The sequence below is a fragment of the Penicillium rubens genome, assembly GCF_028828025.1.
Source record: "Penicillium rubens strain IBT 27055 chromosome Unknown utg000002l_segment0_segment0, whole genome shotgun sequence".
NCBI classification, from domain to species: domain Eukaryota; kingdom Fungi; phylum Ascomycota; class Eurotiomycetes; order Eurotiales; family Aspergillaceae; genus Penicillium; species Penicillium rubens.
Window position 1 is genome coordinate 3,335,984 of NW_026890600.1, and position 27,425 is coordinate 3,363,408.

The 27,425-nt window shown below is 50.3% G+C and overlaps 13 protein-coding genes across 13 annotated transcripts; 7 read left to right on the top strand and 6 right to left on the bottom strand.

Annotated features, from left to right (window-relative positions):
• Positions 1–408: 408 nt before the first annotated feature.
• On the bottom strand, positions 409–4,749 carry bud4 (uncharacterized protein; the record flags this gene model as incomplete). The annotated part of the gene is made up of 4 exons (XM_002558806.2): positions 409–1,032; positions 1,087–1,784; positions 1,839–4,608; positions 4,660–4,749. The coding sequence occupies 4 exons, from the start codon at positions 4,747–4,749 to the stop codon at positions 409–411; spliced, it is 4,182 nt and encodes a 1,393-aa protein (XP_002558852.1).
• Positions 4,750–6,575: 1,826 nt separating this feature from the next.
• Positions 6,576–8,378, top strand: mrh4 (ATP-dependent RNA helicase MRH4; the record flags this gene model as incomplete). The annotated part of the gene is made up of 1 exon (XM_002558805.2): positions 6,576–8,378. The coding sequence occupies one exon, from the start codon at positions 6,576–6,578 to the stop codon at positions 8,376–8,378; it is 1,803 nt and encodes a 600-aa protein (XP_002558851.2).
• A 268-nt stretch (positions 8,379–8,646) lies between these two features.
• N7525_003738 (putative carboxylesterase) lies at positions 8,647–10,339 on the bottom strand (the record flags this gene model as incomplete). Its single annotated transcript, XM_002558804.2, has 2 exons — positions 8,647–8,901; positions 8,984–10,339. 2 exons carry the CDS (start codon positions 10,337–10,339, stop codon positions 8,647–8,649), a joined length of 1,611 nt encoding a protein of 536 aa, XP_002558850.2.
• Positions 10,340–10,998: 659 nt separating this feature from the next.
• On the bottom strand, positions 10,999–13,092 carry N7525_003739 (SET domain-containing protein; the record flags this gene model as incomplete). Its single annotated transcript, XM_061212806.1, has 2 exons — positions 10,999–12,918; positions 12,979–13,092. 2 exons carry the CDS (start codon positions 13,090–13,092, stop codon positions 10,999–11,001), a joined length of 2,034 nt encoding a protein of 677 aa, XP_061069827.1.
• Positions 13,093–14,352: 1,260 nt separating this feature from the next.
• N7525_003740 (mitochondrial 54S ribosomal protein uL14m) lies at positions 14,353–14,949 on the top strand (the record flags this gene model as incomplete). Its single annotated transcript, XM_061212807.1, has 4 exons — positions 14,353–14,367; positions 14,423–14,507; positions 14,594–14,818; positions 14,879–14,949. The coding sequence occupies 4 exons, from the start codon at positions 14,353–14,355 to the stop codon at positions 14,947–14,949; spliced, it is 396 nt and encodes a 131-aa protein (XP_061069828.1).
• A 239-nt stretch (positions 14,950–15,188) lies between these two features.
• N7525_003741 (DNA-directed RNA polymerase II core subunit RPB9) lies at positions 15,189–15,908 on the bottom strand (the record flags this gene model as incomplete). Its single annotated transcript, XM_061212808.1, has 4 exons — positions 15,189–15,233; positions 15,313–15,402; positions 15,503–15,773; positions 15,829–15,908. 4 exons carry the CDS (start codon positions 15,906–15,908, stop codon positions 15,189–15,191), a joined length of 486 nt encoding a protein of 161 aa, XP_061069829.1.
• Positions 15,909–16,297: 389 nt separating this feature from the next.
• Positions 16,298–16,987, top strand: pin1 (peptidylprolyl isomerase ESS1; the record flags this gene model as incomplete). Its single annotated transcript, XM_002558800.2, has 4 exons — positions 16,298–16,300; positions 16,350–16,750; positions 16,804–16,920; positions 16,978–16,987. The coding sequence occupies 4 exons, from the start codon at positions 16,298–16,300 to the stop codon at positions 16,985–16,987; spliced, it is 531 nt and encodes a 176-aa protein (XP_002558846.2).
• Positions 16,988–17,660: 673 nt separating this feature from the next.
• On the top strand, positions 17,661–18,389 carry N7525_003743 (uncharacterized protein; the record flags this gene model as incomplete). The annotated part of the gene is made up of 1 exon (XM_061212809.1): positions 17,661–18,389. The coding sequence occupies one exon, from the start codon at positions 17,661–17,663 to the stop codon at positions 18,387–18,389; it is 729 nt and encodes a 242-aa protein (XP_061069830.1).
• Positions 18,390–19,288: 899 nt separating this feature from the next.
• N7525_003744 (uncharacterized protein) lies at positions 19,289–19,891 on the top strand (the record flags this gene model as incomplete). Its single annotated transcript, XM_061212810.1, has 1 exon — positions 19,289–19,891. The coding sequence occupies one exon, from the start codon at positions 19,289–19,291 to the stop codon at positions 19,889–19,891; it is 603 nt and encodes a 200-aa protein (XP_061069831.1).
• A 392-nt stretch (positions 19,892–20,283) lies between these two features.
• On the bottom strand, positions 20,284–23,107 carry N7525_003745 (uncharacterized protein; the record flags this gene model as incomplete). The annotated part of the gene is made up of 4 exons (XM_002558798.1): positions 20,284–20,341; positions 20,396–20,559; positions 20,616–22,727; positions 22,799–23,107. The coding sequence occupies 4 exons, from the start codon at positions 23,105–23,107 to the stop codon at positions 20,284–20,286; spliced, it is 2,643 nt and encodes an 880-aa protein (XP_002558844.1).
• Positions 23,108–23,355: 248 nt separating this feature from the next.
• N7525_003746 (nuclear cap-binding protein subunit CBC2) lies at positions 23,356–24,148 on the top strand (the record flags this gene model as incomplete). Its single annotated transcript, XM_002558797.2, has 5 exons — positions 23,356–23,421; positions 23,512–23,615; positions 23,673–23,717; positions 23,770–23,961; positions 24,019–24,148. The coding sequence occupies 5 exons, from the start codon at positions 23,356–23,358 to the stop codon at positions 24,146–24,148; spliced, it is 537 nt and encodes a 178-aa protein (XP_002558843.2).
• A 151-nt stretch (positions 24,149–24,299) lies between these two features.
• Positions 24,300–25,307, bottom strand: N7525_003747 (pyridoxal 5'-phosphate synthase glutaminase subunit PdxT; the record flags this gene model as incomplete). The annotated part of the gene is made up of 2 exons (XM_002558796.2): positions 24,300–24,870; positions 24,925–25,307. 2 exons carry the CDS (start codon positions 25,305–25,307, stop codon positions 24,300–24,302), a joined length of 954 nt encoding a protein of 317 aa, XP_002558842.2.
• A 514-nt stretch (positions 25,308–25,821) lies between these two features.
• On the top strand, positions 25,822–27,024 carry N7525_003748 (4'-phosphopantetheinyl transferase family protein; the record flags this gene model as incomplete). Its single annotated transcript, XM_061212811.1, has 1 exon — positions 25,822–27,024. The coding sequence occupies one exon, from the start codon at positions 25,822–25,824 to the stop codon at positions 27,022–27,024; it is 1,203 nt and encodes a 400-aa protein (XP_061069832.1).
• Positions 27,025–27,425: the final 401 nt, after the last annotated feature.

The window sequence follows — 27,425 nt, forward strand, 5'->3', positions numbered from 1 at the left end:
TTATGTATCATGAAACGTACAGCGAAAAGCATGGAAAACTCAAAAGGAAATCATTTGTGCTATGGGGTCTTGAATCGTACAGTTGCCATATCTGCCTCGGCCATTCCGCAACAACTCATGAGAATAATTTGACAGAGAAAAAGAAAAAAGTCAAGTACCGTACACCAATACCAGGGAAAGTCCAAAGAAAGCGAACAAGAAAAAAAGAAACAAGGCAAGTGACTGTCATCGCAAAACGAAAGCAAAAAAGAAAAAAGAAAAGGAGAAGGAAGAAACCAGAATTGACATGCAACAGAAGACCTCCGAGAGACAAATAAAAAGAGTAGTTATTGTGACAACTGATATCATGCACAGAAGAAATGAAGGATGATCTATGCGTTAGTACTCTACTCAGGTCCCAAGTATTGCTTAGAACATGAGAGAGCGCGTTTTCTGTCGACGCGCTTCGACACTACCGATCTCGGGTTGAGAGTGGGTGTGTTTGTGGCGAGGACGCGGGGATTGAGGCGCCGGCGCCCCAGATCCTGCAGAAGATGGAGGTCCCATCATGGCACTGTTTCGGCTCCGGACAGGAGATTGGGGTGGGGCAGGTGTGGGAATCCCACTGGTCGGACGACGAGGAGCAGTCTCATTGCTGGTTTTCATGCTGCGCTCGCGCTTGAGTACAAGATCAGCCCAGGGCTTAAGTGCACCATTGCCAGAGCTAGCGCCCTTCCCAACGGCTTCAGACATGACTCGAAGCCAGCCCTCCTTATCTGCGGGGCTATCCGCATAGAAGTCAATCACTTCACCATTGCCAAAGCGGATGCGGAATCCTTCCTCAACAAACATGTAGCCATCTTCTTCCTCGGCAAATGCAGATTTGCGGCGGGAACCGCCCTTTGTGCTGGTCTCCTTCTGAAGTAGAGAGGATCTGTCGTCAATGAGTTTAGAGGCCTTGGCTAGGTTGATTGTAGCGCGAGGTTGGCGCGTTGTTTCGTGGAAGGCCGTTAACTTGGATCCCTGGAGCTTGAAGAAGCGACGGCGCCAGTACTGTTGTGATTGATTAGTTTAAAATCGGCAATGAAAGACTTCATAAGCACTTACTGGACAGTCTCCACCCTGTTGGGAAAGGAACCCTTCCCAGGAGCGAGATGCAACACTTTCTGCATCACGCATTTCGCGAATGCAGGCATTCATGCTCTTCGGCATGTCTTCGTCCTTGCTACCCTTCGGCTTAGGCACGAAGAGCAGCTGCACTTCCAATTTTCCAATCTTGTATGGTGGTCGACGCTGTGTATTGATGCTAGTCGCGCTCTTCTTGCTCTTGATGCTGCTCATTTGTTCCTCGACTGCCCATTCGTTAAAGCAAGCAACATCAACAACGTGGGGACGGCCAAAGGCCTGCTCCTCGTGGTCGCTCAAGGCTACATATGCGCGGCCAAAGCTACCGTCACGCGCAACCAAGTTTCGAAGCCGTTCGTATACAGGAGCATTAACGTCCTTGGTCTTCTGTTGCTGCGACTGCATTTGCTGCTTAATGTCAAGTTCCTTGCGGCGGCGTGGGGATGCGAACACACGGCTGAGGGCCGAGGCCTTTTGGCGTGATGGTGATGCTGCGGGCTCTTGGGTTTGGAACTTGCTCTCGTCAATCTTCATCTGCAAGGTCAACTGGAATTCAAGGTCATTCTGGACAATGAGCTCAAACTCCTGTCCAATGGGAGCAGACTTGCCCATCTCCAACCAGGAGGTGGTAACACAGTGCAGTCCGTTATCCAACGTCAGTGCAAAGTACGACCGTTCGCCTAGAAATCGATTAGTAACAGTGAATTCAATTCGGTCTTATAAAAGGGTCTTACCGCGTGGGAGAGGAAGGTCGCAATACTTAAGGCCTACAACCTTCACAAACAAACGTCCTCGCTCTTCTCCATCTTCGAAGGATTCGGAGATAGCGGGCTCATTCTCTCCAATGGTCGAGGGGGCTTCCTGGACATTGCTGGGCTGTCCAGGGAGAGGTGGGACTCCACCCGCACCAGGGACAGGCTTTTTCTTCGGAACACCGTTGCCAGGCTTAATACTTGGGCGTCGCGGTGAGCCGTTCCAAGGGACAGTGGTCCAAGTCTGTTGACTAGGCTTGCGTGGAGAAGAGCCCGCAGAACGTGTACCGCGCGGGTCCTGGGCAGTGCGCTCGGGAGAAGGCAGAGCCTCTTCATCTTCGTTACGGCTGCTGGCAATGATCACTTTTGTGTTCTGTCTCATGAGATATCCTCTCTGTTTGGGGGTAGGGGAGTCAGCGGGATGTGCACTATTTCCTGGGGTGGCGCAATCGTTGGGTGCTATTGCCTGGGACGGCGGTACAGAACCGGGGCTTTGGGAAAGGGCAAGGTGAAACGCAACCTTTTGGGATTCAATGACACGGTCAAACTCCTTGTCGAGTCCAAAGCCGAGGCTTTCTTCCTGAATACTGAAAGGAATGTCGAGTTTCAAACAACTGCTTTGTCGCTGGGCAAGATCCGTGGGAAGGCCCAACTTTGGTGGCGAGTCAGTCTGCTTGTGTTCACGGTCCGAAGAGTTCGAGTCATTGGAGATCTGCTTGGTCAATGAAGGGACGGGAGGAGCGTGTTGGCCACTGATCTGACGGCGGGTAGCGGCCATGGACTGCATATCCGCAGGGGTCAGTGAGGGTCGTGTCTTAAGACCAGCACCAGGGGCTCGAATGGTTGCGACGGGCTCAGGAACAGACTCGTCGGATGAGCTCTCATCATGCGCTAGCTCCGGCTCCTCTTCCTCCTCTACTTCTCCCTCTTCTTCTTTATTGTCGTCTTCTTCGTGGTCGTCCTCAATGGGATGGCGAATGACAGAGTCTGGAGTAGAAGGTTCGGAAGCTTGGTCTTGCGGCATCTCAGGGGTGAGAGGCCGTGCGAGAGACTGGCGGATAGACGCCATATCGAACGACTGGTCTTGAGGGGCATTCGGCTCTTTGCATGCCTTAGCATCTTCGTTTAGCGGTGCAGACTTTTGGGCGTCGGCCTGGCTTTCAGCGTTAGGGGTAGTCTCTCCAGACCCCTCTTTGTGACCGTCATATCCAGCGTGTTTGCGCTCGGCGGCTTCGGCAGCAGAACGTAGCGAGTAATTGCTGTCCTCGTCATATTTGGCCCGTTGGTCACGGGACGACAGGCTGTTGTCTGACCTGTTCTGATAATAATCCGTGATAGAGTACAGGTCTTCATCGTTCTCTTCCTGTTTAATGATTACACTGGAGCTGTCATCATCATCGGTTTCCATGGATGGAATGGGAACATCAGGGTCATAATGGTCGTAACGGTTGGGGCTGGAAGCAATTTGAGAAGAGTCGTCGAAGCTGTCATCCTCGTAGCTGTCACCCTTGCGAATACCTCGCAAAATTGAGTCGCGAGAAATACGAGGCGGAGAAAAGAAGTTCTCCTTGGCCTCATCATCTTTGTGGGTATCGTCTTTTGATGTAAGGCTTTCATCTGCTCTAGGAAGCTCCAAGGGTTCCTCGATATTCTTGGCGTGGTCATCATATTTCTCATAATCATCATCTCTTTCCTGGAGCATCATGAGACGGAGTCTTTCCTCTATGGACCCAGCGCCGGGGATATCAGACTTGGTATATGAAGCAGCAGCCGGAGGTGAAGGAAGCACACGCTGGCCCGCGCTACCGAGCTCAAAGGCAGCAGCGAGCTTACCAGCCGAGGATGGACGCGCACCAGAGGTGCGGTTGACCGATGGCAAAGGCGGTAGGGGACGTCGCTCGCCATTTGAGTCCAGCGATTCAACGCGTGTGTGCTGAGAAGACCCTCCTTCACGTGAGATAGGTCGGCCCTCGGTGCTGTCTTCCTCAACGTCTTCGACGAAGGGATCACCATCACTGTTTGTGCTTGGGCTCATAAAGCGCCAGTCTTCGGGCAACACAACAGGGGTCTTCTCGATATCTTCCAGCGAGGCGTCAAAGCTATCATCACGCTCAATGGATGACTCGGCCTCAAAACTAAGATCCCCCTCTTCGTCGGACTCATAGCTGTTCTCTCGAGACTCCGATGCGACTGAGGAAAGATCCGGTGTTGTCATTTCATATTCATTGACTTGAGGAGGGGCGTGGTCAAATGTGACACTCTTTGCATGTCGATGCCCGGCACTGCCATACTCGGACCAAATATCATTCTGAGGGTCAAATCCTTTGCCGTACCGGCTACCTTTAGATAGCGAGGACTTGCTTGGCGATGCTTGGTCTTTGCTCGGGGATGACGGGCGAGAAATCTGAGTGGTATCTTCGTCGAATTGCGACTTCGCAACATTCATTTGGCTGTCCCGTTGTGGAGACCTCTCTGAGGCCAAAGGTCGGTGAGGGAAAACTACCGAAGCCGGGTCATACTCTTGACCACCTTCGAGGAACATGCTGTGATTTTTGACCTTCGACACGCGTTTCAAATTCTCGAGTGACGGGCGCTTCGTGGGGAAATAACACCCCTCTGGATCATAAGGTGCTTTATTCTCGGCTCCCTTGGGAAACGGCGACGGGGAGTCGCGACCTTTCCAAAAGAGGCGCGGGGAGTTATTGTTATTCAGAGACGAGACATCGTATGCAGGCGATTCGCCATGCGGCATCTGCTAGTCTTGTTAGCATATTTTACCACCAACCTATCATGTTGACAGTACCTTTGTGACTTGGTTCCAGCTAGGCGAATTACGCCTCTGGGCCATGGGGCTCACTTCGGAGAGTGGTCGCTGACCAGATCCGTTACCCATACTGACGTTGATTTTGCTAGTAACTCAATACACGAAGTGTGCAATCGTAATAGAAGGCCAAGACAGGATGTCTATGGTGTGTCAGTATTGTTCGTCAACTCCTGATCGGCGAGTGGGTTCACGACTGATTAAAAGGGCATAAGGCAAAATCGCCCAGGAATCAGGTACCGTACCTTTCTTAATAACGAGGAGTCGCGTGGGAAATAGTTGGCAGTGAGGCCTGATGCATTTGCTGCAAAGGCGTAAAAGTCGTGTCGATCGTGGCAGGAATGCTGCGGCAAAGGGCGAAGGCACCAAAACAAACCCGAGTTGGGTGTCTGGGTGATAAACCAAGGCCGAAAAAAAGGGGGAAGGGATAACGAAGGGATACGAACGCCAACTCTCAAGAAAGGCTAGCAGGGAAGAGCAACAGAGACAAAGAAAGAGGTTGTGAAGAAGAGTAGTAGAAACAACGAAACTTGATATGTCTCTCCCATGGATTCAAGTGGATTGTTACCCCAAGCAAGAGTCTGTTGTTGCGGGAGTTGTCATGGCAACGGCTGGCTTCGAGTGTTTCAGCATCCCGTGACATTGCGTCAGTTGGCTAAGATCGACGCTAGCCTACAAGTGGAATAGCTCCGTGGATCACTTTCGGTATTAACATGCGCTAAATATAGCAGTACTGCTATGTAGGCTGTGAAAGCTCGAATCTTACTATCTGAGATTTTTACAGAGTCCAATTCTCATTTCAAGTCTACTCCAGACAAACTCTGGGTGCAGCTAGGCTTCATAAGGTGGTCTTTGTTCCCTACCTCGCATCGACCAGACCATTGTGGCTTCAATGTCTCTAGTAGCCCTGCTCAAGTCGGATATATGAGCTCACCCAGACGCTGTAAATATTAGAGCCCTGGAGACAACAGGTTAACAGAAAAAGGAGATGAGGCGTCACATAGCCTAGTGGAAAAGAGGAAAAAAAGGGATCTCGTGAAGGGACTGATCTGACCACGATCGGTTTCCTAATTAGGAAATAGGCCCTATATGTAAGAAGTAAAAGGCCTCCCACCTGCCAATCCGTGTCAATTAGCTTAGCAGCTGGGGGTCCAAAGTCTACAGACAGAAGCTGAGTATGTCCCCCTTGCTCCAGCGCCCAGCTGGTGGGCATATTCTTAAGGTGACATAGGTTTATGGAGGATAGTGCCCTGCACGCTGCTAAATTAATTGGGTTCCCCCATCGGAGGGGGTGTGGCGGCCCCAGGTCCTGACGGGCCGGGATTCGCGGATTGGCAGGTACCACTTCTTTTTTACATGGCAAATTGTGAGGTGAGTATTTGGTTCCTATATTCCGTGAGGAATTTGGATTGATCCCAGACACATACATGTACCTAAGTAGTCGTCTATAGAAAGGAGTTACATCCTTGTCCCATAAAACCACAGATGGAGAATTATGATAAAGTACCTTTTATATGTAGCCTTAACTCTTGAAAGAAGTATTCCCAAAGATCGATTCCAAGAAAGGCGCAATATGACCACCGACTCTGTTATGTTACCGCCTGAGGCAGCCAATACTACCTGAGTCAGCAGTATAGTCACCTGATCATGTGCCAGAAGTTTATGATCTGCGCTAGTCCGAGAAAGGAATGGCGTCTATAATCGCGGAAAAAAACATCTGAACCCTGTTCTGGCCTCTTCTCTTTGATTACTTCGTGTTTCACACTTCGCGCATCTTATCGATTTGATTAGGTAGAATGCCTCTACCAATTCGCTCTTCGATATGTTTTCTATGCCAAACCAAGGCGACCCTGATCGCCCCATCGATTCTTCCGACGTCATGGCAGACCACACGAGGCATGGCCACCGTTCGATTGCGCCGCAAGGCTGCTCGAATGGCGCTGTCGCCTACTGTTTCCAAGCCATCTCTTCCATCTCCTAACAAGCCACGACGGGAACGGCCCGGTCCCTTTGCCTCGATGAACCAGACTCAGGCACGGATTCGAGACACACCACGCACAAGATCACAGGCGGCCCTCAAGCGTTCAGGGGAGGAGGGCAAGACGGAGAAGAAGGAAAGCCCATTGTACAAAGCGTTGAAGATGCAAACAACTTTGACACCTGTGCCTTATGGTCGACGTTCGGCTATCAAAGCTCGACTTGCCGACATTACCAGCTTCGACCACTTCCCTCTCCTTCCCGCAGTTCGACAGTCAATCTTCGCTCAGGCTTTGGCTGGTCTCACTGATGTTACCCCCACGCCCATTCAAAGACTCGCGATCCCCGAACTCTTGCTGGATGAATCCAAGAAGAAGAAGAAAGTGAAGAAGGCGAACGAAGATGAAGAAGAATACGATTTTGACCAGTACCTTCTGGCAGCCGAGACGGGCTCGGGAAAGACCCTCGCGTACTTGCTTCCAATCGTCGATGCTGTCAAGCGTGCCGAAGTCATTGATATGCAGGAGGAGAAAGCTCTTGAAGAACAAAAGGCAAGAGAGCGAGAGGAGAGAATGAAGAACAAGGCATTCGATCTGGAGCCTGAGGAGCCGCCAATGACAAACGCCGCTCGTCCTCGGGCCATCATTCTCGTTCCTACTTCCGAATTAGTATCCCAGGTTGGATCCCAGCTCAAGGAGTTGGCCCACACCGTCAAGTACCGCTCGGGCGAAATATCATCAACTTTCACTCCCCGCCGGATCAAGAACACCCTCTTCCACCCCGCCGGCATCGATATCCTAGTTTCAACTCCTCACCTTTTGGGCTCTGTTGCGAGGACGAACCCCAATATCCTCAGCCGAGTCACTCATCTTGTACTTGATGAGGCCGATTCCCTAATGGACCGATCATTCATCCCAACAACGTCCGAAATCATTGCCAAGGTTGCTCCGTCACTCAAGAAATTGATCCTCTGCTCCGCCACCATCCCCCGCAGTCTCGACAACCAGCTGCGCAAGCGCTTCCCTGATATGCAGCGCCTAACGACTCCGAACCTGCACGCCATTCCCCGTCGCGTGCAGCTAGGCGTCGTGGACATTGAAAAGGAGCCGTACCGCGGAAACAGAAACCTTGCCTGTGCTGATGTCATCTGGTCAATCGGCAAGGCCGGAGATAGACACGAGCACACCGAGACATGGGGGCCGCTCAATGCGTACATGGAGCCGAAGGTCAAGAAGATCATCGTGTTCGTCAACGAACGCGAGGAAGCCGACGAGGTCGCGCGTTTCCTGCAATCCAAGGGCATCGATGCTGTCTCGCTATCCCGTGACACCGATTCCCGCAAGCAACAAGAGACCCTCTCGCAGTTCACAGAGGTTAAGCTCCCACCGACTGCGGAGGAGATCATGATTAATAAGAAGAAAAACCGTGCCGCCGGCAGCATTCCCTTTGAATTCCCTGAGCGCCAAGAGCCTATTCGCCGCCTTCCCGACACCAAGGTTCTTGTCACTACAGATATCGCCTCCCGTGGTATTGATACCCTGGCAGTGAAGACAGTGGTTCTTTATCACGTGCCGCACACTACCATCGACTTCATCCACAGACTGGGTCGTCTCGGTCGTATGGGCAAGCGTGGTCGTGGTGTTGTCTTGGTGGGCAAGAAGGACCGTAAGGACGTCGTCCGTGAGGTTCGCGAGGGCATGTTCCGTGGCCAGGCTCTGATCTAGATCTGCATCTGCATCTGGATCCACGCATACATGCATTTACCATTGTATAAATCCTGTAACATGTAACATACATGGCGTTGGTTTGAGGTTTTGATTTTTTGGGAACTGGAAAACGACTATACATACCCATTGTCGCTGCGATAGTCATTGGATCTTTGGGAGTAACTATGTACAATATGCAATCATATATAACGAACTAATTTTCTTGTATAACGACGTCCGAGTCCAATTGAATCGAAATATCTAAACAACATTTTATTCTAACCTCTCACACGGGTATTTTCCTCCCCAGCCTTCGCCAGAAATCACACCTCTTCTTCAACTGGACCAGCTTCACATTCTCGAGCCTATCCTCCACAACCACGAATTCCTCACCCGTACGGAGTTCTGGCACACCTGGCTGCGAAGCATTCGTCACCTTGTGTGCATTCGGATCTCCTGTCTGGAAGAAACTCGCAAAAGCTCCTGCATAGCCTTTATAGACGACAGGGTTAGTCTCTTGAACGGCGTTGATTTTGTTCCACTAGTATAATTCAAGTCAGCCTATGCCACTGGAACAGGAAACCCTCCAGAAGGATGAGAAACAATAAAAGGGAAGAACAAACATAAATAGTATCACTCGCATGCTTCGCCGGGGAAATCGTATACTCTCCGAGGTGTCCTCTCTCCGTCGCGGCCGACGCAATCCAATAAGCCGGACAAGCAAGCACAACATCCCGATAAACCAAGCCAGCCCGGACATAGGAAGATTTATAGCTGTCGATCGTCTCTGTGCTCCCCTCAGCGGGATAAAGAGTTTCGACCTCATCAATCTGTTTGCCCGATAACCCAGGCACGAAACCGGAAAGCCACTGGTGGAAGCTCGCAAGCGAGGAATCAAATCCATTTTCCAACACGGGGCTGTCAAGGCCCGACGGAACGAAGTTTTCACCCTCGTGGCTATTGTACATTCCCCACACAAACTCTGTGTTTAGGGAGCGCCTGTTCACAGTGTCTGTGAGTGTCTCGACGAGGAAGGTTCCGTCTATCACAGGCGCCCAGGTGTAAGAGCTAGTTGTCCAGGTGTTGCTTGCTCCAATGATCAGGCTTGCATCGCGGATTTTCTGGACATCCACGGATTTGAGACAGGCGAGTGTCTTATCGGCGTGTCGGCTGGCACAGCCCGTTAGGTTCGCCAGCTGGGAGTAGATTTCTTCTGCTTCCGGTGCGTTGTATTTATACGTCTTTGGCCAGAAGGGCGAGCTGGCAAGTGCTTTGGAGAAAAGTTTCGGTTGGCCATGGCGGCCATTTGCGAGGACTTGCGCGACTACTGAACCTGCACCGGCTGACTGTCCCCATATTGTTACGTTGTGAGGGTTGCCGCCGAAACGGTGGATGTGTTTCTGGACCCATTTCAAGACATATTGCTGGTCCAATAGCCCCGGGTTTAGATCTGAGGTGTGTGAGTCTTTGATTGCCTTGCCTGGTAGGAAGCCGAAGGCATTGACGCGGTAGTTGGAGTAGATAACGATGTAGTCGTTAATATTGCTGACATTGAGGACCGGGAATGACGATGGCGGCATGGCGAATGCCGCGCTGCCTTGGACGAACGCTCCGCCGTAGAATACGACTAGCACTGGTCTGCTAGTATCCTTGGCTAGGTCCCACGGCCGTGAGAATAGACCCAGGTAGAGACAGTCTTCAGTGCCGTTGACCGTGCGCTGGGGGCACATGTCGAAGTCCTGGTTTGTGTCATAGACGTCTTCCGTGACCTCCAGTGGTGGCTGAGGTGCACGAAAGCGGTTCTCCCCTGTTGGTGGTGCAGCAAATGGGATCTTGCGAAAATATGAGAGGTTGTAGGTACTGTCATATTGACCTTGGAAGGACCCGTAGTCGAGGGAAACTAGAGGGTTGTCCCATGCAGTGCTGCCAGTGACCCCGAAGCCGAGGAGAAGGGTGGCAATAAGATTTGAGAACCTCATCTTCGGGTTTCGGCTGTTTTCGCTTTAGAGTTAATGTTCCATTTATCTGCTGTCTTCAGCCCGGCAGTCCCTAGACGGGCCATATATAGCCTTTCTACGCGCAATGAGAAATCATCACCCCATTTGGCGAGAGAATGGCATTCGGTAAAGGAAACCCCGAGCTTCTCTATTGGGCTCTCCAACAATTTGGCCGTTGCCAAGCAGACCCTCTTGGGTTTTGTTACGAGAGCAGCTTATTGGTGCAGTTATTGTTGATGTCCGGGGGAAAATGCGGGGAGTTGTGCAGTGGATGTCGATTCGGATTCGATCAGCCCGATAGATTGTCCATCATATAACTAGTGAGAACTATAGTTAGCTGGCAAATCACCAGAACACCGATTTATATTTATATTCAACATGTCCCCAATTAGTGTATCAGAAAGTAGCCAAGGGAGTCCGCGTGGGAACAAAGCCCAAAGTAAACACTGTCCCCTCCAGATTCCAACCCTAAAAATCCTGAAAATGCATCTCTGCAAGAAATCAAAAACTCCGGAACCAATTTCCATGCAATATAATGCCAGTTAAACAAGTATTGTCACAAATGTCCAGTCTCCTAAACCAAAACTCCATCCTCACCCGTCTTCTCTCATAGATCAAACATGGCTCCAAGGCTGTACTGTTTACATAGTCATACGAAGTTCTCTAGTGCGACGCCGAGTTGCCCGAGCATCCCGGCGAGACTCAGTTACATCACTGGTCTCCGTTTCTGGGGTGTTTGTGTCAGAGAGCTCGGGGGTGGGGGTGATCCCAAAACTAACGCCGCGGTCTCGGCGGCAGATACGTGATTGTGCATCGGGGGACAAAAACCGATGGATGGTGCGGTGATCCATTACTCGCTCTTCGCCGTCCGGGCCTTTGTCCGTTGATGGCCACTGGAATCCGTACAGCTTGGAATGGCGTTCACAGCGTGGACATTCACGCCGCGTGAGGTACGAGTTTGACTGGAGGAACCATGTATCACAGGTCTGACACTCCACCCAGCGGTCATACTTCTGAGCAAGCAATCGTGGTGTCTTGGTATAGTCTCCAGGGAATCGGGCAACCTGTGACTCGGTCTCGACGGAGTCTACAATGAAGCGCCGCTTGGTACGAGGCTTTCGCTTTTTGGGCTTATCCACAACCTTATCGTCGTCTAATTTGGTGGAATTTGATAAGTCTGACAATCCTTCTTCGGGGTCAATGTCCATGGGGTGGGTGGTGATGTGTTGACCTTCAGGAGAGGCATCGGGATGATCCTTACCGTTGAGTGCTTTCGACTCAGACGGTTGTAGCGTAGTGTCTTCCGTCTTGATCTGGGGTTCAATGTCATCCTCAGTTGTAGGGGTAGTTGACGTCGACGACCGGTGGGATTGATCGGCGGTGGAACTTAGAGATTCGCAGTCCGTGGGAATAGTAGAATTAGTGCCATTTGTCCCATTTAGATCGCCTCGGCGAGCCACTCTTGGTTGCCCTGCCCCTGAGGCAACTGGAAGTGGGGGTTTTGAATCATCTGGCGGTGCCACTGCGATTCGCTCTGTGATCTCTTTCTTCAGCTCAGACACCTGGGGTGCAGTTTCCGCCAGAAGAGCATTGGAGATCAGTACAGTGTCCTGTATAGGAGTGCTGTCCGATCCGCGCGGTGGAGCTGATCCTGATTCCCCAGTAAGTTCAGAAACTGAGATCTCTTCTCGCAACTTAGAAACTTGTCGTTGGAACTTTGCACGTTTGCGAGGAGTAGAACAAGACAAGGTAGAGGAGCTGTCGGGTTCCTCCATGTCCGAGCTGCGTCTACGTTTCCTGCTCACATTGCTATTTTCAGCCGGTGTATCTTCAGTTGCTGTGACTTCAGACGCGGGACTGGACTCTTTGCTGTTCGTCTCTGTGTCAACATGCGACGACCAGCCATTCCGTACAGCAATCTCGCAAGTATGACATAAACACTCGCAGTTGTCAATACCGAAGTAATCCTCTCCGTAGGAAACGGTGATCTCTTCTCCCTCGTGAATGTCGCGCATGGCTAGGACAGACATGCCCTCATTGCCCCTAGTTGTCAAGCTGCCATTGGCATCGCAGTCATGATTGGCAAATCGAGCAGGACCCAGGAAGAACGATGGGGCTCTGCGACGACTTGACATCACGATGCTGAAGTCTTTGCGGGTCAAGCCGAGATCCAACTCTTCCTCGTGGGTCATAGACACAAGCGTTCCACTCAGGTGTTTGATCTCCTCGCCCTTTTTTATAAACCTGCGAGCACATATCGCAGCTTCATGTTGCGTGATGATGTATCGATTGGTCGTGGTGACCTCAAACGGACAGTCTGGAAGATACATCTGAATGTACTTGCGGAGGTGTCGGCGGAACCACTCTTTCTCTCGAGGGCTCCGGAGGTTTGTCATGTATTTCTTTAATCCTGGTAACTCAAGCAGCTTGCGTTCGGCCTTTGGAATATCTTTGTCCACAATAACATCTTCCAGAAGAATGCGCCCAACATCATCATCGTGGATTCCGCGGGCAGGGCTGTACTTGGTGCGGTTCTTGCGGGTAGTGGTCCAAAAATAAGCCTGTCAGCAGCAATTGTCAGTGGACAGATCCCTATATTGAATTGCAGGCAAAGGACGTACGTGATCCACTAGCGCATCGGTTGCGACGTCGTCATAGCTGGCCAGTTTAGCCAGGGTCAAGCGCTCGCGACGTTCCGCGGCGGGCGAGCTCTTTCGCGCTCTCTTTGGGGGCATGATGGACGTAACAAAAAAGCTGAAGACCGCTAGATATCGAAGCGGAGGAGAAGAGGTGGCCTCATAGAATGCAGAGCGGGTGCAGAAGGGAGTTGGGGGAACTGTCTGTGGAGGGCGGAGGTCCGAGGTATGGGGGTCGAAAAATGATTCGAAGCGCAAGACAAGAATTAAAATGAGTGACTGGCAACCAACGCAAGGACCATTGTCAAGTAATTGTCACCATTGAGGCTGTTCCAAGGAGAAAGGCCTCCTGCGCAGATGTTTTTAGGGGCGGAACGGGCACTCGGGATTGCCAGCTGAGACCTTGCCGTCCTCTACTTTTACTCTTCCGCCTTTCCCCTTGACGTGTTGGTTTTGCTCTACTAATAATTGTTCAATATGAGGTGATTGATTATTGTTACTATCCTACTTTTCATCCCGTATAGGTTTGTTTTGACTTCATTCTACGCGCCCAGCTCACATACAACAATATGCACCGTGCGTCAAGCCATCCAATCCTCCTCCCATGTCGTATCACCGCAATTACACCCAATCAAGTGATCGTTCTTTTTTCTGTCTTCCACTAAATTATATTGTCTATCATCTCTCAATGGGTATTTGCTGTGGAATCCGCAGCCAATGAACTGCTGGAGAATCTGATGGATCCGAGTATGAACATCAGACGTTCGCCTTCATGGGGCTTTTGGAGGTTAATCTTGTTCTACTGTTTAATCTTGAGAGTATTGGCAAGCCAAGTATGCATTAGTATGCGTTAGTAAGTGTGAAGCAAGAAAAATAGGGGCTGTATATATAAGAATCCGGGATGTTGTTGAACTATATATCTAGTTGATGCCGCATGGATCGAGTCAGCAAAAGCCCACATAGGGTGGCATCTAGGTACCAATTTAGCCAGGGAAGATAAACACCCCATCTGCAATTACTAGAAAAATGTAATTGAGAATAACAAACACACAGAACATAACCAGGGTATCTGATGAACAAGCGGCGCTTCTCATGCTTGCTTAGAACATACCATGGCTGGTACGATCGATCAGAGAACTAAAGGCAGCTTTTTATAAACACAAAACTAGACCAATCGAATACTGGCAATAATTGAATAATAACACGAAATCCATTCCCCAAAATGCAAGTTGAAGTCCTATTAGACATTGTATAGAACGCATATAGGCCCGGATAAACCTACTCTCCGGGGAAACCTCCCTCCGGCCGCAAGAACAAATTGCGGACAAGCATTATCTCCAGATCAAGTACCAGAACACAATGATTCAATTAAAGGTGCGCAGACGATGCCCATTACTGTCTCTGAAATTACTGACCCTCGTTCCGCCAGACGCTATTAAATTGCATCGACAACTCCGGCGCCTCGATCGTCGAGTGCGTGAACGTCCTGAAGAAGAAGCGGCCCGCGACAATCGGTCAGTCTCCGCGATGCTCGAACCCAGCATACAGCACGACAAGAAGAAATTGAGAATCCAAGCTAACATCGTGATTGGGTATCTAGGTGACCGGATAGTCGTCGTCGTCCAGAAGCAGCGATCTGCAGGCTCCGAAGCCACCACCGCCGCTGCGCTCGCCAGTAAGGTCCGCCGTGGTGATATTCGTCATGCCGTTGTTGTTCGCGTGAAGAAGGAGTTGCAGCGGCCTGATGGGTCCCTTGTCCGGTTTGGTGATAATGCGTGTGTATTGGTCAACAAGTCTGGAGATCCCATCGGGACGAGAATGAACGGTAAGTGCTAGTTTGAGATTACCGCTGTCTCCACGTTTTTAGATACTGATACCTCTACAGGTGTGGTGGGACAGGAGTTACGGAACAAGAAGTGGTCCAAGATCTTGTCATTGGCGCCAATCCATGTTTAATATTTCTCGAGTTTCTACATTCGTTGGAGAGCGCTCTTTGTTTCTTTAATTGGGTTTCAAATCCATATGTATTCTTAGTTGGTAGCATCAGTTTCACCCCCGTTCCGAAATCTCCATGCATCTTTCCCCCGTTCCTGCTCCGAAATATTCGCCGAACTCCGATTATGTCGCAAAAGAACAACAAAAACAATAATTCAAGGGTATCAGAAATTGGAGACCGCATTGCAGCAAGGAAGAGATCACACGTAGACTTGGCCACACGCGCAACAGACGTAGTAGAGTTTCTGAGTAATAGAAGCAAGTGTCAGCGCATGAGTTACCAGTATTAGAGGGTCAGGAATCCGTGAAAGGATCAGTTCTCACCATGCCGGTTTCGGCAGATCGTTGCTGTGACTGGAAAAAGACGGCTTCGGTTTCGCCGCAGCTTGGACAGAGCTTGTTGGCCCGTGGGAGCTGCAAGTCACAGGGAGTTAGCCTATGGATGCTCAAGAAGTTATAGAGCTGGGGTGGACGCCCGGGGCTCAACTTCAGAGGATTCCAGGCTGTCACCCACAGGCGGCGCAACCTCGGAGAGATCCTCGTCCGGGGTAGGGTCGCAAATAGAACAAGTGACAATATCACCGCAAAGAGTACAAAAGCCAGGAGCACAAACCGTTGGGTCAGACGTCACATCCTGGGTGACACCGGCAGTATCACCGACTTGGCTATGGAGATGGTTTTGGTAAACACAGTGGGAGGACGCAGGCTCGCCAACATGGCAAGTACGGCAAGTGAACATCAACTGATTGTTGACACGGTCCTCCTTGGGGTAGAGCAAGTTGGAGCTATTGAAAAGTAAGCAAGATATCCTCAGTGGTATATGTCCCCATTGAGACTTACCATTCACGGCAGAACTTGAAGTGAATTTGGTCCGACGGCTTGGTGTCGCCACCAGCGGTGGAAGAAGGGCTCGCGGACATGCTGCGAAGATGGGTAAATGCCCTGTATTGAGATACTAAGCGCTAAGTAATCTCTGAAAAAAACGTGGACACGAAGACAATAGCTAGAAGGTGGGAAAAACAACTGTTTAATTGCTTCCATCGCGATGGCCGGAGAGATGAAGAAACGAAGCACGTGATTTCGAATATAATCACGTGATGTACATAGTCGGCTCGTTGGCCGAGGAGGAGCTAAAGCTTGGACAAATGTTTGCATCGTTTGCAATCGTTCACCCCGCAGTTTCCCGTGCACCATACAACGGTTGCTACTGAGAGTCGTTTACCTTGGATACATCCATTGGAGTGTTATTGATCTGTACATCATTATTTACACAGAAATTCTCAAAACCTTTAGATCTGATTTTGGAAAAATGGTGGGATCAAATCATCTTTTCAGAAAGTTTGCATAGCTGACTCTTCAAGGCCGACACAGGTCTTCCCGCCGGCTGGGAAGTTCGCCATTCCAACTCTAAGAATCTCCCATACTATTTCAACCCTTCTACGAAAGAGTCTCGCTGGGAGCCACCTGCGGAAACTGATACCGATAAGTTGAAAGTATACATGGCGCAAAACCACACCCCGGCTGCTCGCCCTGATCCCTCCGGGGAGGGCGAGGGCAAGATCCGCTGCAGTCACTTGCTCGTCAAGCATCGCGATAGTCGCCGTCCCAGCAGCTGGAGGGAGGCCGATATTACTCGTACAAAGGAGGAGGCGATTGAGATTCTTAAGGGTCATGAACAGCGCATTCAATCTGGAGAGACCACCCTTGGCGACCTGGCAGTCGCTGAGTCCGACTGCAGCAGTGCCCGGAAGAAGGGCGATTTGTGAGTTTTCCCTAAGTAATTTACATGCCAGATGTCTCGCTAACTCCTGGAAGGGGCTTCTTTGGCCGCGGCGAAATGCAGAAGGAGTTTGAAGATGCCGCTTTTGGTTTACAGCCTGGCCAAGTCAGCAGCGTTATTGAGACAGCATCCGGAGTTCACCTCATTGAACGGTAGGTTTAATTCTGGAAGTGAAGTGAAAATGGCTAATCTCGGATCTCGCTCTCTAGTGTCCAATAATCGCATGCTCCTACGTCTTGGTCAGTTCAGCTGCGAAAAATTTTGATCGCAATGCTTTGCAAACCCTGGTCTCACTTCTTGGAACAATCTTCAAAAAATAAGCTACAAATGAATGAAATGCCATCTTTGTTCTCTTCAGGTTGATGAGTGTCTTGTGTCTTGTGTCTTGTTTCGGGCAGGACCAATCGAGTAGCAGAATCCGCGACAACCTTTCGCCCGCCATAGACAGATGCCAACATATATCCTTTGAAGGGAAGTCTCGGAATGCCCAGATCCTCCTAAAGAAGGGTTGGATATATCACAGGATTTGAAGTTGTCTCTTTGTATCCAACAGAATGGACCTCGAGGATATGCCTGATATCATAGTTAACCCCCAACTCTAAAATAGACTCTCGTCCCAAGCTAACAATAACACGTTTAGGCTTAGTAGGTAATTTAATCGCCGGAAGGTTCTATTGGAAAAGGTACATCGAGAACTAAAATAAGCCGCAAGATTACAGGTCGAGGTCAAAATAAGGATGTCAAAGGGCATTGAGCGTACGCAAAACACTGCTCTTACAGACGAGACACCTCGGATTCTCTGCTTTTTTCCCCTACCATCTTTACTCTCACTTTCTCTTTCCCACCTCTCTCTACCACTTCCTTCCTCACACTCTCTTTCCATACGCCAACTATGAGCAGTGTCACCTTTAACCTCCGCCAGAAACGATCCATGATGCGCCTTCTTAATCATGGCCGCTCGATTCTGGACTACAAATTCGATAAAAGCGCCTTCGTCATCCCCCAGTGGATCTTAGCGCCCTCCGAGGTGCGCAATGCACTGAACACCCTCCAGTACAGAGCCATGGTAGCCGTCTACGGCATGAAGAACCTCATGATCGTCCGTGACCACCGCTACTTCGAGCTATGCCCAAAGAACACGGGCTCCAATGTCTACCAGCTCCATCAATCCTCCATGCGCCGTCTCCTCGAATGGAAAGAGGATTGGAACTTCGCCGACCCGACCCTTGCAGGCGCCGCGAAAATCCCCCGTGACGCCCTGTATTTCTGCGTCGACTCAATCGCCTACGGAAAGTTTACCTACGACTACACCAACAAGATTGACAGCTTTATGTCTGGTCCTTTCCAGAACTGGCGCCAGCTTCGTATGGAGATCGGTCACTTGGCTTTTCGTCTCATGAGCCATAAACCGCACGAGTACAACGAGTGGCGTGTCTGGTGGGAGGGCAAGTTTGCTGATGACATGTGGAAATGGGAGGTTTGCCTTGAGGGCCTGATCCTGCCTACCTGGGAGGAGATCATTGATGACGTTTACCTCATGATCAACGATCGAGTTGAGGACGCCCAAGACCTTGCCAACACGTTCTACATCAGCACTCCGGCAGTGACTTCGAAGACTTAGCTTAGCTACGAGCACCGGGCTTTGATTTCCGCAATGACGATTCAATGGATATGACAGCAACTACGACGAACATATGACTTGGGATTTTGATATGGTTTCGGCGCTGGTACAGAGTAGCCTGGTGGGAATACAGGCACTGGAGGTAACTAGGAGTTTTCGAGGTTGATTGTGATGTCTTTCCTTCTGAAATGGAACAATTGCAAAACATGTAATCTACAATGGGTTGTAACAGTCAAGGGCGAATACACGTCCAGCTAAATACTGTAGATAACTAGCGATTTGACCCAAATGGACTATGGCGAACTTGGCCACACTGCACTTGTTTCCAGGCCTTCTATCACTTGAGACCATTATGAGGAACTCCTTAGACCATAAGTACCTAATTATCTGATATCTAATCGCCTATTGAAAGAAAAGTAAAACATTGATTTGCCTGTCAATGGTCACGTGTGTGCTCGAACCCTATCGATCGTAGCAGTCCTGTAGGAGAAAAAAGAGAGCTAGCTATGTATGTACCTTGTCATTGTTTATTCTCTCCAAGATCAAAACAAGACAAAGAAATTAGATAAAGGAAACCAAACAAAGCAACACCAGGGAAAGACAGAGAACAATCAAGCGCGCAGTAAACACATCGTCTTTGTCCAATTTGGAACTGACTTAGTTGACTTGTCCACCAAAGCTTTCTTCACTATATATAGTTCCGAATGGAACTGCTAATTGTAACTAGACATACACGGTCTCTCTTCCCTTATCAACCACAAGGTACGACCCAACAGAATCCGAGATTCTCCATCCCCAACATGTGTATCTACTGGACATGCAAGTATACACTGTGCGGCTGTATATGGGACATGGACCCATCAAAATGCCAAGACAAGCGGCTCTGCTGGGGTCCAAGAATGATAACTCTCGAATCCCACACAGCCACATGCGCAGACTGCTGGGCGAGAGGGGACAAGCGGGTTTACGAACCACCAACGTGTGAAAAAACTGACAGAGACGAGGAAGACCCCGAAATGGCGACGTTGGATTTCGAACCCAACGCAGCTGAGAGTGATAATATTTCCGACGATGACGAGGAGTGTTTCTCAGCTGAAGAGTCCCTGTCGCCATCCCCATGCTCGCGACCTGCAACCCCGCAACTATACTATGAGGTACATCCGCCGTGGTGTCCTGTATCCGAGGACAACGACTTTGATTTGACCAGGGCCTGTGATCCCGTGGATCTTACGTCAGTGGGGAGGGACTATCGAGCACGGCGCCACAAGACGACCACATTGGAGTACTTGTCGGATAGTGAGGATTCTTTTGTTTCTTGTGAAGAGTATGTCGATGAAGAAACCCCCGACGAGGAGAGTTTCAGCTCTGGGAATGAAGAAGAAGATCTTTACTATAGTATTATTGGTCCCCCTGGTAGGCCCAAAGGCCTGATCAAAAGCTTGGAGGATCGATCGTTGCTGTTCTATGGCTCAGCTCAGGAGTACTATCCAACAGGAGAGTAGGAGAATATGAGTGGTGGGCTGGGAGATGTCGCTAAAAATGTTAGTATGTTGTAGACTGCACCATGGCTTCCGACTTTTGTTTAGTGAAATTCACTTCAGAATCATTTCAGGGCCAGCGTCTGATTATTGCGTAGATGGGAACAGGATGAAGCCCCGAAGTGGTGTGGATTCATGAAAAGAGCAGCTATTTGAGACCACCTAAATCAACTAGGAGGGATGGTGATACAGACAACTATTAATGACTTTATAACTTTTATCTAGACGTAGCTTAGGAGGCTCAAGGTTCGAAAGTTCAAAATTCAAAATGGGGCTTATCTTACGAGCCTCGTGGATTGATGCGTAATGACATGCGAAAAATAAGAAGATCCTCCGACAACGCAGAGCTAGACGGTTCACAGACTAGTGTTCAGTCGTTCCAAACGTGAGGTAATTGCCTCAATAACGGCAGACCTGGAAGGTGGTTAGTCATTGGTGCATTCATAGGCAATGAAGGAATCCACTCACTCTCGTTCGACCATCCTCATCGCATCTGCAACCTTGGCCCGTTGCAGTCGTTGGGGCACCTTAGGCTGGCCCCCAGGAGAGGACGGAGTTCCAAGTTCCGGAGAAGGCATCTTGCCCGCGACAGACTTGGTTTGGGCCATAAGATCCCGAGCAAGGCGTTTGACCTAGATGATATGTGAGTATTTCTAGCTGAGGTGAATGTAAGAAAAATAAAACTTACAGTCTCCAACCGTGAGACCAATGGTTGCTCCTCCTCTTGTTCTTCAACCTGCTGCAAGGATGCAGACAGTGTCTTCACCTCGGTTATCCAAGCCTTCTCCCGTTCACTCAGAGGACGACCGCCAGAATTCAGAACTTTAGTGCGTAGTGCCTCATATCGTCGGTTCAGTTCACTTTGCTTATCCTGGGCGGCTTGCAATCTCTTATCCAGTGCCTCTCCATTTCGGACTCCCTCCTTGCGATGCCCATCTTCCCCAATCTCACTTGTGACACCCTTGACACGCTCTGCAACATCTGCAAGCTGCTTCAATTGGTCCTGCATCTCGCCCTGCAGCCGCTCACAGCGGCGGAATAAATCCGAAGCAGCTCGCTCAAGAGCATTTGTATGAGCAGATAGCACGCGATGTGCAGTAGCCACGAGGTCCAATGTCGCGGGAGACAAGCGCACTTGCTCCTTGAGCGTGTGGCGTTGCCGGTGCGGGACGTGCTTCTCGACGAAAGAGTCCAACGGAGAGTTGGCATAGAAGATGGCAGGAACTTGGTATGGGGCCCGGCTCGGGGGCAAAACAGGCAAGCCTGGCGCTGGCGCCCTGGGCTCGTACAGCGATTTATCCAGCGCCACGGATAGAGAATCTTCTGGCGCATCCATTACAACTGCATACGGGTTGGATGGATGGTAGGTGAGGAGCAAGTAGCCAAGGTCGAAGTCATGGAAAACGAGAGACGCGGCAAGATGTTCATTTTGCGCGGTAGTATCGGCATCTGAAACCTGCAAGATTCTCTGTCGGTTGGTCACATCCCCGTCACAGAGAACCCGGAGACGGAAGGCGGAACCTGCGGTGTCTTCGGTTTGCAATTCAGCCTCCAGTCTCTGTACCCAACCGGATAGAGATAGGAAAACCACGTTGGTGGCAGTTGTGACAAAGAACGAGTACCGAGAATGGACGTCTTTAGTGAAAGTAGGCCATGTAGTTGTTTCCTCTCCATCCTTGATTGTATCTAGTGATTCGACCAAGACCAATTCAGTCGGTTCTGAAATAGGAGTTCGGAACGCGTTCTTTTTAGCTTTGGGTAGCCATTGTCCTTCAACACCGTCGAGCTCCAGACAGACGTGAACTCGGCCATTCCCACTAGTAAGAGAGAGAACTGTTGCTGAAAGCTTCTCTTGGTCTCCGGTTTCCACAGCTAATTCTTCTTCCTCACCCATCATGAGATCCTCGACGTTTAGACTGGCAGCAATAACAAGAAGATCACAAAGATCCAAATCATCAAGTTCATCACCGCTGTCGAAGCGGAACGGCCCTTGTAATCTTGGAATGGCGCTAGGATTGGCGGGGCGAGTGAACACATCCGCGCCTTGGATTGTTTCTGACCCAGAAGGTGTATCCAGCGGCTCTTGTTCATCTAGCTCGGAAAGCCAGTCGTACTGTTGCCGGCAGGCGATCAGTTCCTCCTCTGACTCCTCAGGTTCCTGTTCCAGAGCACCGAGTTTCGGAATAATCGCCGCAGAAAGAGATGGAATGGTTGTAGAAGGGGCTTGCCACTTAGAAGGCAAGAGAGGGCAAAGCGCATAGAGATCACCGGGTCTCATGGCCACCCATAGGGTCATTGGTGCCCATGCATCTTCTTTCTCGTTCCCACTACCAGCGAAACAGGCCGATGCAACCTCCATGTCAATGACATCAGCAGAGAATCCCTTGCTTTTGCCAAATCCAGAAGGCGTAAAGTCTTGGTCAGATGAGGTCCCATCGACGAGCTTCTTCAGATCGATTGCCAGGGTCGGCTGGTCGAAGGACCAGTGGTTATTCCGATCCAACTCCCACACACGCACCGCGGCATCAGCTGTGATTGTAACGATGCACCCACCTAGATTGGTGTGCAAACCCAGTGGATGCCATAGCGCGGAGACCACCGGAGCCTCAGGAATAACATGGGTCGTCGGTCCTAACTGATATGTCTTCAGCCGGATAGAGTCGGAGTCGGAGGACGAAAGGTGCGAAGAATCGGGCAAAACGGAGATGTGAACAGTGTGTTCAGTGACGATGGCAAGGAAGGCGCCGTTCGGAGAGGGGATGATTTGCTTGATCAGTCCGTACACAGGCACCGCTAAAACCTGCAGGAATGTTAGTCGCAATTCAATTCAACCCGAATTTAGTTCCCTTAGGCGTATCAAGGTGTTCATACCCTGTAGGGGGAAATCTGAGTGTTGTCGGTTTGCTCTTCAGTTTCACTAACAGATCCCTTCTTCTGCTTAATCTCTTGCTGCCATTGGTCTTTGAGTCGGGCAAGGTTTGACCACCGTATCTCGTTGTCAACAACAGCGAACACTTCATTTCCCCTCTTAGCGATCGTTCGCGTGGCTCCACTGCTCACGGGCTTGCGTCCAGTTTGCAGGTCCTCCGCTGGATTTTGAGCTGAACTGCTGGACAGGAACTTTGCGCCAGGCGAGGGCCGGCACAGCCAGGCTGGCGCATAACTGTTGACCTTCACCATTAATGAGATTTCGTAGATTGAATTGTATAATTGGAACGTATCAAGACTCTCAGACAATCCTGGGGCAGCCAGAAATAGTAGACGAGTAGCGTGGGTGGAAAAAAACAAAGTTGACGAAAGGCAAAGTTGTTGATGCGGAGTGGAATTCTTGGGTGCCAAGATCTTTCGAAGAGCTCCGAGCTGCTCTGCTTTCTCCAACTACCTTCCGTCAACTACGCACTCCAGTTCGCCCTTCGTCCCAATTCACTATGAGTTTACTGGCTAGAAATACAGTCGACCGACTGGATCGGCCGAGTGCCTACTATGTCAGCAAGGTGAGTACTCACCCTGGACTGGACTGCCCTTTACCAAGCTGTGTCGAAACCAGTCCGGATGGGCTATAGAGGCTGAACAACTGTACACAGAACAAGCGACGCAGATTCAACGATCGCGACGAAGACAAACCGCAGCAAGAGGAGAAACCTGATGAAAAATTGAAGAACGCGACAACCCTCTACGTGGGAAATCTGTATGCAAGCATGCAATAAACTAGACAAGCGCAATTGCCTTTACTGACCAATCCAAGTTCCTTTTATACCACCGAGGAACAAATCCATGAACTCTTCGCCAAGTGAGAATGCGTCTTCGGTTCCCTTTGAATTATGATTAACCTGGAATTTCAGGTGCGGCGAGATCAAGCGACTTGTAATGGGCCTCGACCGATTCAACAAAACACCCTGCGGCTTTTGCTTCGTCGAGTATTATACCCACCAGGATGCGCTGGATTGCTTGAAATATATCGGAGGAACCAAGTTGGACGAGCGGATCATTCGGACAGACCTTGACCCTGGATTTGAGGAAGGACGGCAGTTCGGGTATGTGGTCTTCACCAATGGCGGCTACGGGCTAGCAATGACTGACTTTCTCTGCAGACGAGGCAAATCGGGTGGTCAAGTGCGTGATGAATACCGTGAAGAATATGATCCGGGCCGTGGTGGATATGGCCGCGCCTATGATGAGCAGCGCCAGCGCGAGGAGGATGAATACGGCGCCGGAAGGTAGGTCAGGACGTAACGGAAAAGTACTGGCTTGGCAAAGCAATGGCGTTACTTCATGGGAGGGTGAATCCAATTAGCAGAAACAGGAAATGTCTATTCACCAAATACCCTATTTACAACTTTCTTTTCCCCCATCACCTTCTAATGCTAGTGAATTATTGCTTTAACTTCTCTCGTCTCAGCACTGCTGCTTGAACTTCGCGCAACCACCAAGCGTGGATTCTTGCGTCACCTGTCAGCTCCGGGTGGAAGCTGGTGCCGAATACATTTCCCTGTCGCACTGCAACAATGTCGCCAACCTCCTGGTCTGGATTGACGTCTCGACCCTCCGTCGCGTGTTGAGCTGCCGGTCCCACTAATGTTGCTAGTACCTCAACATGCTCTGCTGTGGCTGCCTGCGCCACTGAGTCTCGTGCTTCCCTGGACGGTGCCACGACAACATCTTCCTGTTGAATCTCTTCTGCTTGAATGCCCTCATGGTGGGGAAGAATCTTTTCCACAATAGGGGCGCGAATGAATACTGCCGGGAAGGGAGGCGCGTCCTGACCCAAGAAAGGCAGATCCAACGGGCCTTGGAAGCTTTCGGTCTGTCGACCGAAGTGGTTTCGGTTCACTCGCACATCAAGACCACCGATCAGCTCTTGCCCGCCCTTCTTTGTCTTGTTGGCAGACTCGGCAAGCAAAATGAGCCCGGCGCATGTACCCCACGTCGGTTTGCGATCCACTCTGCATAACCCACGTATTAGATCGAATTGATATGGACTAACCCGGTTCACTCACTTTACGAATTCTCGCAGTGGCTCGAGAAGATTTGACCTTGCTGCGACTAAAGACATAGTGGTACTCTCGCCTCCGGGCAAGACCAGGCCGTCGCATGTTGCCAGTTCTTGTGGCGTCCGTACTTCAATGAAGTGCCATTCCGACGGCTGCGCTTGCTCAGCGGCCTTTTTCAAAAGCTGCACATGCTCAAAGAATGCGCCCTGTAGGGCCAGGACTCCAACAGTGATAGCCATTTCCTCTGAAGATCGGAATTGCGGACCCTCCGAGCTCGGGTGCTTCTTGATATTGATGACTCTTTTTAAAGCACATGACTTTGACTTTCCGGCGGGGAACGTATCAACACGTGATGGCGGCTTATCTCCATCTTTAATTCCACGCGACATCAGGATATCGTGAGAGCTCTCGGACGATTCCTGCGCACTTTGAAAACAGACTGCATAACCGAGGCATTATAGTATAAAACAAATAGACTCACCTACAGAAAGAGTGATAAGTTAGGTCCTATACCTGTTTCCAATGTTTCTCTCTCTTGCTGGATCAGCTTTAACATATCTATGGATGGTATCTTGGATAGTCATAGTCATATTGCGCTTGCTATTGCATGTCTCTTTGCTACATCCTATTTATGGTATTATGTACACGGCCTGTTTCTCGTTTGCCGGCCTATTGATGTATACATGTATTGGTGTAGGTAGTTATTGCCTCGCCTTATCGACACGTGCTGATAGATAAGGACCCCGATAAGACGCCAATATGGCTTCTATCCAGGTGTGGATGCTCCGCATCCAAGGTGCGAATATACGAGATCACAATGCAATGGTAGACCCCAGTGTGTCTGGAATTGTGAGTAGCCACATAGCCTCCATGAGTGCACCCACTGACCAATTTCAGACCAAAATGGATACCAATGATATCAAACAGAATGACATCCCCAAGGACCAGCCCACGTTGGTCCGATGGTACATGGATGTCAGACGTTGGGATGAAAAATACTTTGATCTCCCTTTGCTTGAAACCTTAACACAGCCTGATCAGGCAGCTGTCAAGAAGTACTATCAAACATCGGACAAGCGCCTGTCCTTGGCCTCCCAGTTGCTGAAATATTACTACATTCACCAAGCCACTGGCACTCCCTGGAGCAAGATTGAGATCCAGCGTACTCCGATGCCCGAAAATCGACCATTCTACGATTCAAGCCTGGATTTCAACGTCAGCCATCAGGCTGGTCTCACTCTGTTCGCAGGCACGCGTGCCGCAACAGCCCACTCCTTATCCAGTGGACCTCAAACATTGCCTCGCGTGGGAATTGACGTTGCGTGTGTTGATGAACCCTCTCGTCGTCGTGCTAATCGTCCCCCGAAGACACTTGCCGACCTTGCAACCTTCGTGGATGTCTTCAGTGACGTTCTCTCACTCCGTGAGCTTGCGACCATCAAGAACCCGTACGCGACTCTTAAATTGGCTCGTGAGCTTGGTCTGAATAAAAGTGACCCGAGCAAAGACGACCAGGAAGTCCTTGCTGCCTACGGCATTCGGCTGTTCTACTCGATTTGGGCTCTCAAGGAGGCTTACTTGAAAATGACCGGAGACGGCCTTCTGGCCTCTTGGATAAAGGATCTGGAATTCACAAACGTTGTTCCCCCCGAACCAGTTCAAACAGTCGGATTTGCTGGTGATCCTTCTGCCACTCACGCGCCCTCGGTCCAAAATTGGGGCCGGCCTTACTCCGATGTCAAAATCTCCTTGCGTGGCATTCCTGACCATTCTGTGCGCGTTCAGCTCGTCGGCTTCGAGTCCGACTACATAGTTGCCACGGCCGCGTCGGGCCCCAATATTGGATCCGTTTCGCGGCAGGTAGTCGTGAATGACAGCGATCACCATCTGCCAGGGCGTATCACAGCCTTCGACTCTGAGACTGGACTCCAGAACGTCCGCATTCCCCCAATCGCGCTTCGATCAATTGGCGATGGGGACCCCTGGCGTGTGGACTCGAAAATCAGCGACCCCTGGCTCCCCATGCAGGAGGTCGATATTGAAATCGATATCCGGCCCTGTGCGGATGGTCGTTGCGAGCACCTACGGGATTTACCAAGCTTTTAAATTCCTTCTTGCTGGGATATGACCAGGCGACCATGCACCCGAGTTATTTGCATATTGCATCTCCTCATCTCATATTCCTTTCTGAGCGTGTTTTTCGGAGCGATAATTACCCTTGAACATATTTCTGCATTGCTGTATTGCCATTAGCGAAAATTCCCGAGCTAGTTGTAGTTGATTTCCTGGAACGCTGGGGGAGTGCCGCTCAGATGTTCATCTCCAATAAGCCCCTCAATGAATCTTCACTTCATCGGATCCAAGGTCAATCTTCGAGATCAAGTGCAAGTTGCCCAGAAAGCACGGGTAAAGAAACCAAGCCTATTTCTATTCTATGGTCTAATGTAAACTAAAAATGTAGAAGGAAGAAAAGCAAGTATCCAACAGTAGGCGGGTCATGACATGCG